We start from the raw sequence: 15,441 nt of genomic DNA, 5'->3' as shown, positions 1-15,441 counted from the left end.
TTAAGAAACACTGGGCTTTCGCCAGATGTTATTGAGACCATTCTAAGTGCTAGGGCTTCCTCCACTAGACAAAGTTACGCCAGTAAATCCCAGTTTTTGAGAGGTGGTGTGTTGTACACAATGTAGATCCAGTCAACTGCCAGATTGCTTCAGTTCTGGACTTCATGCAAGAGAAATTATCAACAGGCACATGCCCTGCCACTCTTAAGGTTTATGTGGCCGCTCTTCTGGCTTGCCACGCCTTGGTTGACGGAGCGCCACTCGGGAGACACCCTCTGCTCTCTTGTTTGCTTCGTGGGGCCAGGCGACTGAGGCCTCCAGTAAGAACCAAGATCCCTTCATGGGACTTAGCTATAGTTCTCGAGGGTCTGGTCGAAACCCCCTTTGAACCTATAGAATCAGCGGCTGATAAACTTCTGACTCTAAAAATGTTTTTTTCTCATGGCAATAACTTCTTTGAAAAGAATTGGGGATATGCAGGCTCTGTCTATCTCGCCATCCTGCTTAGACTTTGCCCCAGGAATGGTGAAAGTGATTTTGCATCCTCATCCTGATTACCTGCCTAAGGTTCCATTTTCGGCTGTACATCTGGTCACTCTAGAGGCGTTCACAACGCCAGAGCAGGAGAAATTTCATAGACTGTGTCCAGTCCGTGCTCTTCAGGCTTATATCCACCGCACTAGCCAGTGGCATAAGTCAGAGCAACTGTTCATCTGTTATGGGGGTAGTAACAGAGGAGCAGCTGCCACCAAGCAGACCATGTCTCATTGGGTCAGGGATGCTATTGCTCTTGCTTATGAGGCCGTGGTCAAGCTTCGCCTATAGGTCTTAGGGTTCACTCCACCAAGGGGGTCGCCGCCTCTAGTGCTTTGGCAAGGGGTGCCCCCTTACAACAAGTTTGTGATGCGGCAGGTTGGTCCTCTCCGCACACATTCATAAGATTTTATAGTTTGGATGTTCATGCCACTCCGGGCTCTCATGTCCTTGAGTCAACGTCACAAGTTAATGTCTGAGGCCTTCTTGCGTTCTTGTGAGCACACCTGCACAACCGTAGGGGCCCAGACATTTTCAAGCACGACGGTGTGGGTATTCTCGTTCCCAATGCGTTGAGCAGCGCAGCATCGATTGTAGCTTTCGAAAGGGAACGTTCCCAGTTACTTAACTGTAACCTTGTTCCCTGAGAAAGCGGAACGAGATGCTGCGCTACTTTGCCGTGTCACAGGACTGCTCTTCAGACAAAATATCCTGATGATGCACCTGTGGCTCATCTATTTATAGCCTCGTGTTGCGGGTGCGCGCCGATGACGTCATCGACCGAGGCTATATTACCTCCGGGTCAATTCTATCGACGTGTTACACATAATATTCACAGCTGGTCATGATTAAAGACGCTCCCAATGCGCTGAGCAGCGCAGCATCTCGTTCCGCTTTCTCAGGGAATAAGGTTATAGTTAAAGGTGCAGTGTGTGATTTTTAGCGGCATCTAGTGGTGATCCTTGCGAATTGCAAACCGCCATTCACTGATGCCCGCTCCCTGTCTTTTCAAACTCGAATGAGAAGCTACGGTGGCCGACTTATGATAAAAAGATGTCGTCGTCTGACTCGGAGTCTGCAGAGAGTATCAAAGTCAACCCATGAGGTTTCTTTATATTATATATATGATGTTGGGCAATGTTGTGGTCGCGCCGGCGGCTATAACATTATGAGCGCGCTTACCACGCGCGACCCGCCTACATTTGAAATAATGAAATTTTGGTCGGCGGGAAAAATGGCCCAACGAACCGTTCGGTTTGAAAATGCGTAGCTACCGAACACCGAACCTAAAGCCTCGTACCGAACGGTTAAATTCAAATACGTGTATCGTTGCACCCCAACTAAATAACGTTAGCATACATATTTTTACACCACTGACAAGGGAAACGCCACTTCACACTGTGTCTATGGCTAGCTTTAATGCTAAGATTATGAAACAACAGTTTTTATTTGCATTGTTAAAGTTGGAATACCTTACCCGTGATTTTTGCTTCTTTTTCTCCCTTCTTTTTTTTGCTTCGTCATATTTTCTCTTTTTCGAATCATAGAATAACTGTGGTCAGTCACATTCATTTTCACGAAACTCTGCTGCTGCATCTTTTTCTGCTGTTTGTCAATCGAGTTAGTGACGAAACGCTCTCAGTAGCGCTGTTTGTTCGCTGTCGGCTACAGTAGAAACATGACGTCACAATATGTCGACCTTCATAGAGAGGGGTGGCCGTTGTTATGTAGATATAAATGCCTCATTCTAAGTTAATACAAACATAACGGTTCATTAAGTAAGGTCTTTATACACCACTGGAAACATAGTTATGGATCTTATATTCAATTTCTGCCATTAGATCCTCCGAAAAAACACACATTGCACCTTTAAGTAACCGGGAATGTTCTCAATCTTTCCTATTAAACCAATGGCTGCAATGAAATTAAGACCATTTTACCAAAAGGAAAAACAATAGATTCACAAGATACATCATATGCAGTGTTGAGGAGTAACGGAATACATGTACCGGCGTTACGTATTCAGAATACAAATTATGAGTAACTGTATTCCGTTACAGTTACAATTTAAATAGTTGGTATTTAGAATACAGTTACATTGTTGAAATCAATGGATTACATGATGATACTTCTCTGTTTCACGAGTTTATTCACTCTCTAAATAAATTAAGGCAACTCCATGCATTTCCCAGAAGCCCCAATATGAAAACGAAAAAATGATGCGTGATCAGTCACAATGGAGTCGGAAGAGGAGCAGCAGGAGCTAGAGTTAAAGATGGAGCCGAAACAACAGAGCAGGGCAAGAATGCGTTTCTATCTTGGAAATTCAAACAGCATTTCACATTAAATAAAAGAGAAGGGAGAACGAAATATAACTGTGCAGCGCAACCTCTGCTTGCCAGCAACCAACCTCCTTTCCGCGTCCAACTCCACGAACCTGAAGAAGCATCTTAAAGTAAGTAATTTGTTTTAATTAGCCAGGTTTAGTCGTCTGCTGTAGTTTTACTGGTCACCTTGCTATTTTATAGTTGTATCAGGTTGCTACCAGGGCTGTAACGATATGAGATATGAAACCGAAATCGCGTTTCGTGAAGACTCAGATCCACAAATCTGTGTCGCGGTGTGCAGAATCTTTAAATTACTATTAGTATTATTTGAAGTTAACATTATAAAATACGTAGACCTACACCACAAAATAGATACTTTAAAATTGGGCAATTCCAGCGTTATGGACTGACATTTGCATTCAAAACTTGAAATAGAAATTCTCAGAAAATGCATTTAATACCAATATATTGAAACGTCTGTTTATATATCCATACCAGTGATGGCTGCTGGTCTTTCAAAGAGGGGAAGCTCATTTTCGGCCTACATCATAAAAATTATTAATTTATTTATACGTAAATTCTACGTTCCTTTTCAAGAAAATGCTCTGTGAAAAATGAATGTAAAAATATAATAAAGGTATAAATAATAATATAATAAAGTATAATAATAATGCTACTAATAATACGATTTTTTTTTTATTAATAATAATAATAATAATAATAATATAAAAAAATATAATAAGTAATAATATAATTGTCAGGCCTTACAGAGGATGCAGACAAGAAGGTAAGTTTAATGCTTTATTTGCAGGAAGTGCGGAGATGCAGACAGATGGTGAGTAATAGAAACAGAATAACAGTGGATGCTTAGCTGGTTGGTAATGTCTTTGTCTTTCTTTCTCTTTGCAAATGAAGTCGGGCTGAAGGCAGAACAGGATGGCAGGCAGGACGGATCGGAGAGGATGAATGGCAGGTAGGAATCCAGGTAAGTGTTCGGGAGTCTGAGGGTAATGTTAAGACGAACATCGACGAGACCAGACAAGGAGTGAAGGGAGAGTGCTAAATATAAAGGGTGGTTAATGAGGGAGTGCAGGTGATGATGATTGGTGATTGCGTGAGTGAGTGCAGGTGTGCGCCACGGAGGATTCTGGGGAATGAAGTGCACACACAGATGAAGGCAGAGGAACGTGACCGTGACATTACTCCCCCCTCCTGTAAGGCACGTCCCGCGCCGAAGGCAGCATACGGGAGGGGGGGTGGGCATCCTGGAGTCCGTGACGGGAAGGTGGAACCGGTTCAGAAGTACGGACTCCAGGATGGTGGCAGGACATACAGAGGAGGTGATCAGGACGGTGCAGACAGAACAGGGGACCTTGGTGGTGCAGGCTGAGCAGGGGACCATGGTGGTACAGGCTGAGCAGGGGACCATGGTGGTACAGGCTGAGCAGGGGACCTTGGTGGTGCAAGCTGATCAGGGGACCATGGCGGTGCGGACCCTTCGGGTGGCCATGGCGGTGCGGACCCTTCGGGTGGCCGAGGCGGTGCAGACCCGTCGGGTGGCCATGGCAGGGATGACTGATAGCCCCCCCCCCCCCCCCCCCCAAAATTCCTTTGGGGAAATATCAGGTTTTAACACTGGGCTGGAAGAGGCAGGGGGCGAGAGCGGCTCTGGGCAGGACAGGACCAGTGACGAAGGCGGCTCTGGACTGGACAGGACCAGCGGCGAAGAGGACTCTAAGCTGGACTGAACCAGCGGCGAAGAGGGCTCTGAGCTGAATGGGACCAGTGGCGAAGAGGGCTCTGAGATGGACTGGACCAGCGGCGAAGAGGGCTCTGAGCTGGGCGGAACCAGCGGGAAATAAGGCTCTGAACTGGGCGGAACCAGCGGGGAAGAGGGCTCTGAGCTGGGCGGAACCAGCGGGGAATAGGGCTCTGAACTGGGCGGAACCAGCTGCGAAGAGGGCTCTGAGCTGGGCGGAACCAGCGGGGAATAGGGCTCTGAGCTGGGCGGAACCAGCGGCGAAGAGGGCTCTGAGCTGGGCGGAACCAGCGGGGAATAGGGCTCTGAGCTGGGCGGAACCAGTGGCGAAGAGGAGGCTCTGAGCTGGGCGGAACCAGCGGGGAATAAGACTCGGCAGAACCAGCGGGGAATAGGGCTCTGAGCTGGGCGGAACCAGCGGCTCTGAGGGCTCTGCGCTGGGCGGCGTTGAGGGCTCTGCGCTGGGCAGGACCAGCTGTGAAGAGGGCGTTGAGCTGGGCAGGACCAGCTGTGAAGAGGGCGTTGAGCTGGGCAGGACCAGCGGGGATGGCTCTGTGCGGGGCAAGACCAGTGGTAAAAGCTGTGTGCTGGGCAGGACCAGCGGAGTAGGCTTTGGGCTGGGCAGGACCAGCGGTGAAGAGGGCTCTGTGCTGGATGGGACCAGCGGTGAAAGCTTTGTGCTGGGCAGGACCAGCGGAGTATACTTTGGGCTGGGCAGGACCAGCAGTGAAGAGGGCTCTGTGCTGGACGGAACCAGCGGTGAAGAGGGCTCTGTGCTGGATTGGACCAGCGGTGAAGAGGGCTCAGCGCTGGACGGGACCAGCTGTGAAGAAGGCTCTGTGCTGGACGGGACCAGCAGTGAAGAGGGCTCTGAGCTGGATGGGACCAGCGGTGAAGAGGGCTCTGTGCTGGACGGGACCAGCGGTGAGGGCTTTGTGCTGGGCAGGACCAGCGATGAGGGCTTTGTGCTGGGCAGATCCAGCGATGAGGGCTTTGTGCTGGGCGGGACCAGCGAAGAGGGCTTTATGCTGGACGGGACCAGCGAGGAAGAGGGCTTAGAAGACTTTGGTTCTGGCTCGGGGAGAACGACACTCACAGACTCTAGCGGGCAAGCGATTGGCTCTGGCTCTGGCTCTGGCTCAGGCGTGCAGGCAACTGGCTCTAGCTCTGGCTCTGGCTCTGGCGGGCAGGCGACTGGCTCTGGCTCTGGCGAGCAGGCTACTGGCTCTGGCTCTGGCTCTGGCGGGCAGGCGACTGGCTCGGGATCTGGCTCTGGCAGGCAGACGACGGATTCTGGCTTTGGCGGGCAGGCAGGATGAGCGGAATCTGGATCAGCTGGGCCGATGAGAGGAGGGAGATCGGAGCAATCATCATCCCAGGAGATAGGCTCAGCTGAACTGGCGTGAAGAGTGGGCTGGATGTGAGTACCAGGATGGACATGAAGATCAGGATGGACAATGGGGTCAGGCTGGACGAGTGGATCGTCCACGACTCCCACCATGAAAGAAGAGCCACACACCCACAGAGTGCGGTCGATGAACTCCGTAAAGGGGAGATGAAAATCACCCCACATGAGCATCTGTTCTAATGGATTGCTCAATCCACTCCAAAATGTCATCTTTAGGATATGTGGATCTTTACTCACATCTTGAAAGTAGTCAAGGTATATTTGTACATATTCCTCCAAAGACAAACTTCCTTGCTCCATGTTTAGTGGTCTGGTCTTCTGTCAGGCTTTACAGAGGATGCAGACAAGAAGGTAAGTTTAATGCTTTATTTGCAGGAAGTGCGGAGATGCAGACAGATGGTGAGTAATAGAAACACAGAATAACAGTGGATGCTTAGCTGGTTGGTAATGTCTTTGTCTTTCTTTCTCTTTGCAGATGAAGTCGGGCTGAAGGCAGAACAGGATGGCAGGCAGGACGGATCGGAGAGGATGAATGGCAGGTAGGAATCCAGGTAAGTGTTCGGGAGTCTGAGGGTAATGTTAAGACGAACATCGACGAGACCAGACAAGGAGTGAAGGGAGAGTGCTGAATATAAAGGGTGGTTAATGAGGGAGTGCAGGTGATGATGATTGGTGATTGCGTGAGTGAGTGAGTGCAGGTGTGTGCCACGGAGGATTCTGGGGAATGAAGTGCACACACAGATGAAGGCAGAGGAACGTGACCGTGACAATAATAAAGGTATAAATGTATAATTGTGTGAAATGTATTATAAAAATTGGCTAGCAATTTCGACAAGCAAATACCAAGAAATAGGTTGCAGCAGTTTGTCTTTGAAAAATCCGCGATGGGACTGAGCTCGAACAGCTTCAACATCAGTGACTTTTTATTGTATGAAATCGCTGTCAATCAAAAGGAGACGCAGCCTTTAGACAGACCCTCCAATCATCATGCGGAAGCCCGGAGTCCAGGCCAGCCCACTCCCCGTTCACCCCCAGAGAAGCTGAGCTTCCATGGGCGGGACATAATCGCAGCATTTATCCAATGACCGTCTAGTTTTGAAGCGCTGAAAAAAACTGTTCGAAGCAGCCCCATTGAAGTCAATGGAAGCTGGGCTTCAACAGGAAAATTGCACTGTGACGCTACGGGAATGTATGAGAAGGAAATCGAGTCAGCCGACCTGCTGTATGTAACTGATTCTGAACGAACTCGTCTTAGAGATGAACGTTTTCTAACACATTTTTTGTCAATAAAATGTTAATACAATAGTACATATTTGACCATTCATTTTTTGACATTATAGGGGAAGCCGAGCTTCCCTTGCAGTCTTAAACAAATCGCCACTGATCCATACTCCCTTAATAAAGGAGTCCAGATATTAGAAAAATATGTCTACACATGCGTTTTCTATTAAATATGAGGGAAATAAACATGCGTGACACAAAATCTTTAACTTTTAGGTGTCAAAATATTTGTTAGTACTTCTGTGAATTACACTGCGCAAACCAAAAGTAATACTACCCACCGGATGAAGAAGGGTCGGCTCTCCACAGAACACAAAATATTCATTTTTTTTTTTTTTCGTGTTCGCATTTATGAGGAAAAAATGTTACGGACGTGACCGCTCTGAAAGCGGCACCAAAAGACTGCTTTAAAACTTTCACAGAGACCTCAAACAGAAAGCACAAAGCCTTTCTTTAAAGTGAATTTCGTTTTGTATTAATTGTATCTTAATTTTAACAAATGTTTCATCAACTAATTGCCTGGATTTAATGAATAAGACAAATGAATAAGCAAATATAGCAGACAATATAATCATGACACGAGCGTTGAGGCGCCGGTGCGTGAACTGGAGCTCATCTCATAAATGAACCGAAACTTAGCGTATATGGTTATACTTGCCACACAGACATGTCTACTTTTAAAGGTGCAATGTGTGATACTTCTGAGGATCTATTGACAGAAATGCAATATAAGATCCATAACTATGTTTTCAGTGGTGTATAAAGACCTTACTTAATGAACCGTTATGTTTTTATTACCTTAGAATGAGTCATTTATATGTACATAACCGCGGCCACCCCCTTCTATAAAGGTCGACATATCGTGACGTCATGTTTCTACCGTAGCCGACAGCGAACAGACAGCGCTACAGAGTGCGTTTTATCACTAACTTGAATGAGAAGCAGCAGAAAAAGACGCAGCTTCCTACGTCGGCCACCGTAGCCTCTCGTTCGAGTTTGAAATTTCAAGGAAAGGCCGCAAATTATTGACCGGTTGCAATTCGCAAATCTCACCACTAGATGCCGCTAAAAATCACACACTGCACCTTTAAACCAACAATTCAAAACGAAATAAAACAGACTGCTCTCTGCTTATGTAATCCTAAATGCGCATTTCTCTCTGGCGCGTTCACTACTGCGAGTCAGCATCGTCCTCTTTGCAGCCGACACTGACACATTAAACACTTGTTTATTAATTAACAATTAAAATATCTCCTTGCTATATTTGACATATTCATAATCATTACTTTTGCCGGTTCTTTTAGGTGCTTTATTGGCAGCACCACCGTAACATGTTACATGAACGCGTCACCACCGCATCACCACACCGTATTCCACATTCCTACATTTATAAAATGCAATTCAATGTGGAAGTAATCCAAGTATTCAGAATACATTACTCAGATTGAGTAACGTAATGGAATACGTTACAAATTACATTTTGGGGCATGTATTCTGTATTCTGTAACGGAATACGTTTTGAAAGTATCCTTCCCAACACTGATCATATGTGATATATAGACATTCTTAGTGAACTTTCAGTGACTTGAGGAGGGAGAGGGGGGATGCAGAGATAAGGAAGAAGAAAAGTTTGGACAGGCTAAGTCCCACTCAATAATGCAGGTCTGTCCTGTGCTCTGTCTTTGCTATCTTTTGTCCAGGGTGCGTTTTATGGCCTTATTGCAGGGTGAGTTTGGTCTTAGCAGGAAAATCAGTCTTTACACATTTATGTTGGATAAAAAGTGAGTTAATCTGATTAACTGCATCTGTGAAAGGAGAACTGACTTTCTAAAAATCACCAAAACACAGACAAAATGAGTTCTTGGTGTGATAATTTTTCCTCTTTTTATTCAGGCACAGCTAACTCCCACATCTTCATTGTGGTAACAGTTATGAACTTCAATTCCTCTATGTGGACAGTCAAAAATGCTCCTCTCATTCCCGACACATCTCAACTCATCCAGCCAGATTTTCCCAGTTCCTGCAGAAGATACACAGCAGACCGTTCTGAGAGGGTTTTGGAAACTATAGCCTGTATACCATGAACCGTTAACTAAAACCCCTTAAGCATAGACAGATACATCACCTGCACCGGCCGTGTACACCTCGGTGACCCTCTGGAAGCCCAACATCCTACACACCACCAACCCATCCACAGTGTCAAAGTCGTCATTACACACCGTTCCCCAGACACCATTATGCAGCACCTCGACTCTTCCACGGGTGGAGCTTCCCACTAAACGAGCCGCAGCTAAAGACAAACACACATATATGGGACATGTTCAGGCATTCATGTCATGCTAAAGTGACTGTTATTTTGTAGAGTAGACAAAACAACAACAACAACAATACAAGAATCTCTGAGAATTTAATAGACGTTAACACTAGCTATATTTTCATCCACCAATTTGAATGCGAATTTTGGGTTATTGCATAATAAACGCTGGATGGAAATGCCAAGATGTGCATAAATTCAAAAAATGTGCATAAAAACTTGCGCGGCGGATAATTTAGTAATTTTTTTATTTAGACTAGTGCTGCACGATTAATCGTATGGCAATCGCAATCGCGATGTCAAGCCTACACGATTATATGATGCAAAATGCTGAGATTTTATATTAAATAAACAAATCAGCGCTGTTAACGGAATTAACGCAGCATCTGTTAATTTTTGGCATCCTTTGGCTATAGTGTTACATGATCCCGCTCTTATTCATGCAAATGCTTTTAAACCATTCATGCGCGATAAGACAAAAAAGAACGCTGTCAGTGAACGTCCTCCTGACACACACACACACACACACACACACACACACAGATAGACGCGCGCCAGTATCAAGTTCTCTTTCGCGGTAGAACGAACAACACACATGTAGGCCTATGCCAAAATGAACGCGCTGCCTGTGAATGTCCTGACTGTGACACACAGAAAGACTCGCGCTAATATCGTGCGTGCACACAAAACAGCATGCCAGAATACAGTTCTCTTTCGAGCTTGAACGAACAATAACACACACAATTATGCCAAAATGTCTTTTTGTCGCGTATCTTCATAACATAAGAGTAGTCTTATGATGAACGTGAAGAGTTGTGACTCGTGAGAGAATGAGGCGCGTGTGAGATCCGCGTCTCTGACAGCAGCGGCTGGTCTTAAAGGGACAGTACACAGTAGCCACTAATTATATCTGTCGCTAAAGTTAATCAAAGAACAAAGGGAACAGAGAAAAACACTCACTGCTCTTGACTAAATAACTTTTTTCTTTAGGCAGATTATCACTAATCTGTGTGTGCATTTATTTTCTTTGAGAACCAAGCAAGTTGACTCATGAAACCATTTGTTTATTATATCGCATATCGCAATCGCAATATTGACCTCTATTATCGCAATATGACATTTTCCCCAAATCGTGCAGCCCTAATTTAGACGTGCATAAACTATGATAGAAACACCTTTGCAGAATAAATCCTTTGATGCGCAACAATAACCTCATGTGACTTTGCCTCAGCAGAGGCTGTGATTGGATAACTGGAGTAACCAGTGGACCAATGGCATCACAGCATCTCAACTGTTGGTTTGGTGTTTCTGAAACGCCTGAGTCAAAGACTGTCATCAGAATGATTTAGTTTAATTCCTCCAGAAGCGTCTCACACGATTGCGTTTCCAAACACCAGCATCCGAACGCGTTTGAGAACATGACAGTGTTTATTGTGTTTCGTCTGACGCTCTGAGACAAACTCATTTATGATGGAGGGAAACAGAGCCTGATTGCAGCAACTTACGGTTTTATTACAGATATAATGTGCCAATTTCCCAGGAAGTGATGATTTTGCTCTCTTGAACACATGGGATGGAAACGCTGCTTTATTCACAAATATTTTATGCAATTTTGCACACAAGTTAAATCTGCAACTTTGGATGGAAACATAGCTAGTGACACAGTAGTTCAGAGAGATAAATCTGTATTATGGAAATTACCAGGCACAGCACCCTTGGGTCCTGCATCACCCTTCGGACCTGTTTAAGACCATCATACATGTACATACAATCAATTCACTTGCAAAACAGTTTATTAATCACATAGATGCTGTGCACTCACAGATATCGTGGATACACACAAAATATGCCACAACATACCTTGATCTCCCTTTTGCCCTGGGAGAGAATAGGGTAAGAGGAAAGGAAGAAAGTCAAGAAACAGACACAGATGGATGTTGCCTTCTTGTCATTAATAAACTTTTTAATAAACCCACCTGAATCCCCTTTACTGCCCTTTACTCCATTCAGACCCCGAGATCCTGGGACACCTACATACAACATCGAACTCAGATGACGACCGCATGATATAAACCCAGTGTTTATCATCTGTTTTCATGTTTGTCTTTATTTACCTGGCAAGCCTGGATCTCCCTTTACCCCCTGTTGTCCTGGGCGCCCTGAAAACAATTATTTACCCCAAATTATTGGTAACAACATATATCCCTTTTATGTGCATATGCTCTTAGCACTCCTACAATACCTTGAAGGCCAAGGCCACTGTCTCCCTTTGGTCCAGGCGAGCCTTTTTCTCCAGATGGTCCCCGCAGGCCAGGAGGTCCCTGTGGACCAGTAGGCCCTAAAAGACCAATCAACCACAGGCTACTGGTATGTTCAAGTCCTCCGGGGAAATTTACGAGTTGGTAAGTTTTTGGTAAGTCACTTTTGTTGGAGCAAGATGGCAGTGTACCTTCTCTTAATTAACTACACAAAAATACAGCAAGGTTTTTAAACTCTACTTCTAGAGAACGAAGAACAAATAATCGAATCAGGTGTGTTTTGCTTTTTTATGTTTTTAATCAATTTATAAATCCACTGTAAACTTCATTGTTATATTGTTATATTGCAGTGTTATATTACATTTGGACCATGCAATTAGATTATTTTGTTGTAAATAAAAAAGCCTGACAATGTCACTGCTAAATACCTTTAAGTAGTGTTATATTGTTTCTTTCCAAAAGCTTTCTTACCTCTTACACCTGGAGGTCCCTGCCCTCCTCGCACACCACTGGGACCTTGGTCTCCTTTAGGCCCTGAGGAAGAGAGATTTCAAGTACAAGGTGTCAAAAAGAGTCAAAATGCAGAACAGTCAAGTGTGACTTTGACTGAGATTTAGTTGTAGTTGTGTTTGATAAGGAATCCATCACTATTACTACTGTTCAGACTAAACAGATTAAAGTGTTTTTGTGGTGTGGTTGTACTTTTGCACAACTGCACTACACTGTGAAAAAAATCTTATTTTCTATCAGTAGTAGTAATTAGCAGCTATAAACAAACTATCAAATCATTTGGGTCAGATTTTTCTTTCAAGTACCTGGATTTCCACGGGCCCCTGGTGTTCCTGCCAAACCATTCTTTCCATCGGCACCTGGACGACCGTCATTCCCAGGTAAACCTTGTGTGCACAGAGCAGTCGTCATTAGAGCAGTATAAAACTCTTACAGCATGGAAAAATGTGCAAGGCATTTCCACAACATATATTTTCTGTTTTATTACAGTATGAATTATTAAGGTGGCCTTTCATCATAATAATCAGGCACCTTGTATTCCTCTCTCTCCTGGATCCCCTTTTAAGCCTGGAACGCCTGGAGACAGAAATAAATACAGTCAGGGAGAGATGTGGATCTGTTATACTGGGATGAGAGATGTGTGAAAGTAAGGAGGCGATTACCAGGTGCTCCCGGAGCGCCAACCATTCCCTTTACGCCTGCGAGACCTGGGTCTCCTCTCTGTCCTTTTTCACCTGGAGCTCCAGGCTCACCTACCCTCCCTGAAATAAATGCAATCATTTTCAATTAATGTTCATTGTTTTGCAGCATTTTCTTTGTGTACACCAAAGAAGTGAATGCTTTAGCATTACTAACGTACAATTATTTCCTAAGCCTATGCAGCGCGTTAAAACTGACAAAAAATTAAGAGCACAATACTCACACATGCTTCTCAAGAGCACTCACACCCATACACATATGCATACAAATTCATACAGATATACAAAAATACACTAACCTGGTGAGCCAAGGCCTCCTTTCTGTCCTGGGTACCCTGGTATTCCAGGAGAACCTAATACAGAGCACAGCTGGAGTATAAAAACTGACTACTCAAAGCATGACATAACAATGACAAAATACTATTCACACGCATCTGTTGGAAAAAAGGATGGAAGACACCAAAGGTCAAATGACAGCTTTAGTTCAGTTCAGTGTTTATGTCTGTTTTGACCAGCAGGGAGCACTAAAACCACACAGGTGAGCCTTTTTCTCCAGGAGGTCCCTGTGGACGAGGAGGCCCTAAAAGACCAGTCAACCACAGGTTAGGGCCCAAATGAATGAGGAATTATGAAACTTCATGGGTGCACCATTCTTCCTGAAAACAAAGTCACATTTACAGGGTACCAGGATGATATAATGAGCACTTGTGAGGAAAAACTATAATCTCTGTATTTAATTAAGTTGCCAGTTTGTGGTAGAGTTCAGTGACTTGAGGGTAAATACTGTGTGTGAAAGAGTCTGTAGTTTTTGGAAAAACTTAGTATCTTTGAAAGTCAACACATATGTTTTCCTTTACTTTTGTGTTTGCCGTATAATAGATTCTGGGATGAAACTGCTGTGCAATAAGCTTTCTCCAATATTGTGGTATCAGCTATTTCAGATAAATCAAAGTACACCAGATTTTATGTCATTTGTCATAAGTCTGGCTACTGGTAAGTTCAAGTCCTCCGGGGAAATTTACGAGTTGGTAAGTCACTTTTGTCGGAGCAAGATGGCAGTGTACCTTCTCTTAATTAGCTACACAAAAATACAGAAAGGTTTTTAAACTCTACTTCTAGAGAACGAAGAACAAATAATCGAATCAGGTGTGTGCTTTTTAATGGTTTTAATTAATTTATAAATCCACTGTAAACTTCATTGTTATATTGTTATATTGCAGAGTTATATTACATTTGGACCATGCAATTAGATTATTTTGTTGTAAATAAAAAAGCCTGACAATGTCACTGCTAAATACCTTTAAGTAGTGTTGTATTGTTTCTTTCCAAAAGCTTTCTTACCTCTTACACCTGGAGGTCCCTGCCCTCCTCGCTCACCACTGGGACCTTGGTCTCCTTTAGGCCCTGAGGAAGAGAGATTTCAAGTACAAGGTGTCAAAAAGAGTCAAAATGCAGAACAGTCAAGTGTGGCTTTGACTGAGATTTAGTTGTAGTTGTGTTTGACAAGGAATCCATCACTATTACTACTGTTCAGACTAAACAGATTAAAGTGGTTTTGTGGTGTGGTTGTACTTTTGCACAACTGCACTACACTGTAAAAAAATCTTATTTTCTATCAGTAGTAGTAATTAGCAACTATAGACAAACTGTCAAATCATTCGGGTCAAATTTATCTTTCAAGAAGTACCTGGATTTCCACGGGCCCCTGGTGTTCCTGCCAAACCATTCTTTCCATCGGCACCTGGACGACCGTCATTCCCAGGTAAACCTTGTGTGCACAGAGCAGTTGTCATTAGAGCAGTATAAAACTCTTACAGCATGGAAAAATGTGCAAGGCATTTCCACAACATATATTTTCTGTTTTATTACAGTATGAATTATTAAGGTGGCCTTCCATCATAATAATCAGGCACCTTGTATTCCTCTCTCTCCTGGATCCCCCTTTAAGCCTGAAACACCTGGAGACAGAAATAAATACAGTCAGGGAGAGATGTGGATCTGTTATACTGGGATGAGAGATGTGTGAAAGTAAGGAGGCGATTACCAGGTGCACCCGGAGCGCCAACCATTCCCTTTACGCCTGCGAGACCTGGGTCTCCTCTCTGTCCTTTTTCACCTGGAGCTCCAGGCTCACCTACCCTCCCTGAAATAAATACAATCATTTTCAATTAATTTCATTGTTTTGCAGCATTTTCTTTGTGTACACCAAAGAAGTGAATGCTTTGGCATTACTAACGTACAATTATTTCCTAAGCCTATGCAGCTCGTTAACACTGATGAAAAATTAAGAGCACAATACTCACACATGCTTCTCAAGAGCACTCACACCCATACACATATGCATACAAATTC

General features: G+C 44.3%; 1 protein-coding gene across 7 annotated transcripts in view; it reads right to left on the bottom strand.

Annotated features, from left to right (window-relative positions):
• The window catches only part of marco (macrophage receptor with collagenous structure), a 444,814-nt gene that overhangs the window by 271,558 nt on the left and 157,815 nt on the right, over positions 1–15,441 (bottom strand). For all 7 annotated transcript variants that reach the window (XM_084420564.1, XM_084420565.1, XM_084420559.1 and 4 more), the window contains 9 exons: positions 15,134–15,232; positions 15,003–15,047; positions 14,777–14,857; positions 14,431–14,493; positions 13,389–13,442; positions 13,054–13,152; positions 12,923–12,967; positions 12,697–12,777; positions 12,353–12,415 (listed from right to left, as the gene is read on the bottom strand). In XM_084420564.1, the coding sequence (XP_084276690.1) occupies positions 12,353–12,415; positions 12,697–12,777; positions 12,923–12,967; positions 13,054–13,152; positions 13,389–13,442; positions 14,431–14,493; positions 14,777–14,857; positions 15,003–15,047; positions 15,134–15,232 (630 nt within the window). The remainder of the gene's footprint in view (positions 1–12,352; positions 12,416–12,696; positions 12,778–12,922; positions 12,968–13,053; positions 13,153–13,388; positions 13,443–14,430; positions 14,494–14,776; positions 14,858–15,002; positions 15,048–15,133; positions 15,233–15,441) is intronic.

The sequence above is a fragment of the Rutilus rutilus genome (assembly GCF_951802725.1).
Source record: "Rutilus rutilus genome assembly, chromosome: 10".
NCBI lineage: Eukaryota > Metazoa > Chordata > Actinopteri > Cypriniformes > Leuciscidae > Rutilus > Rutilus rutilus.
Note: the sequence above shows the minus strand (reverse complement) of the source record. Positions and strands in the feature narration are given on the sequence as shown.